This window comes from Serinus canaria, chromosome 2 (genome assembly GCF_022539315.1).
Source record: "Serinus canaria isolate serCan28SL12 chromosome 2, serCan2020, whole genome shotgun sequence".
Lineage (NCBI taxonomy): Eukaryota > Metazoa > Chordata > Aves > Passeriformes > Fringillidae > Serinus > Serinus canaria.
This window is the reverse complement of record NC_066315.1, coordinates 132,578,960-132,579,873: the sequence shown is the minus strand read 5'-3', so window position 1 is coordinate 132,579,873 and position 914 is coordinate 132,578,960. Positions and strand designations below refer to the sequence as shown.

General features: G+C 60.7%; 1 protein-coding gene across 1 annotated transcript in view; it reads right to left on the bottom strand.

Annotated features, from left to right (window-relative positions):
* Positions 1–663, bottom strand: part of ZFPM2 (zinc finger protein, FOG family member 2) — a 306,016-nt gene extending 305,353 nt beyond the window's left edge. Inside the window, exon 1 of the mRNA XM_018912975.3 lies at positions 291–663. Within this exon, the coding sequence (XP_018768520.2) occupies positions 291–330 (40 nt within the window). The 5' untranslated portion in view covers positions 331–663. The remainder of the gene's footprint in view (positions 1–290) is intronic.
* Positions 664–914: the final 251 nt, after the last annotated feature.

Here is a 914-nt window from a genome sequence, read left to right as displayed (position 1 = left end):
CTCCGAAACACGGAGCAATAGTTTGAACAGACTACGGGGCGACAGCGTGAGCTCCAAAGGAGCGAATAAAACCGAGACAGTGAGGAGCCTGCTCAACCCGCATCAAAGCAGCTCCCAGCTTTCGCTCACGTTCCCTTCTCTATCTCCCCATCCTCAGCCTCTCTGGCAAAGTTTCATCACCGGTCCGTACTCCGGACTCCCCTACTGCTCCCCACACCCACCTCTCTCGCGTCTCCCAAGAAAGAGATAAATAAAAGTCTGTTAGAGGGAGCCCCCCTCAGGAAACTTACGTTTGATCTGCCTGGGTTTGCTCTGTTTCCTTCGGGACATGCTGCTCGGCTGCCGCTCCTGCCTTGCTCCAGGTACAGGAGTGGAGCTGGGAGGGTACGGGGGTGGAGGGAGGGTGACAGATCAACAGACGGGATTCATAGAGAAGCCGGTGGCCGCCTTGAGATGCAAAGTCAAATGACAGAAAAACAAGGAGAAGGGAAAGAGTGTGTGCGCGTGTGACGGAGGAAGAGGGGAAGAGAAACGGAGATCGGGGTGGGTGAGACGGAAAACGAGAATGAGGGGAGAGAGAAGCAGAAAGAGCGGAGGGAGGGAGCAGGGGAAGGAGCGAGGGAGGGAGGGAGAGAGGAGGAAGGAAGAGAGGGAGGGAGAGAGGGAGGGGAGAGCTTGGCTCCTCGCTCGCTCTCTCTCTCCCTCTCCCGCCCGCTCTCTGCCGTTGCCGCGCCGCCTCCGCTGCCCGCGCCGCGCTCCGCTCCGACTGACAGGCGGCAGGAGGTGCCGGCGAGGGAGGGGGCGAGGGAGGGGCTTTCCGGGACGGGGGGGCGGAAAGAGGGGGGCGTTTGTCCGTCAGGCTTGACGGGCAGTGGCTACTACCAGCGACAAGTCCGCATGCAAATCGCCTCCTG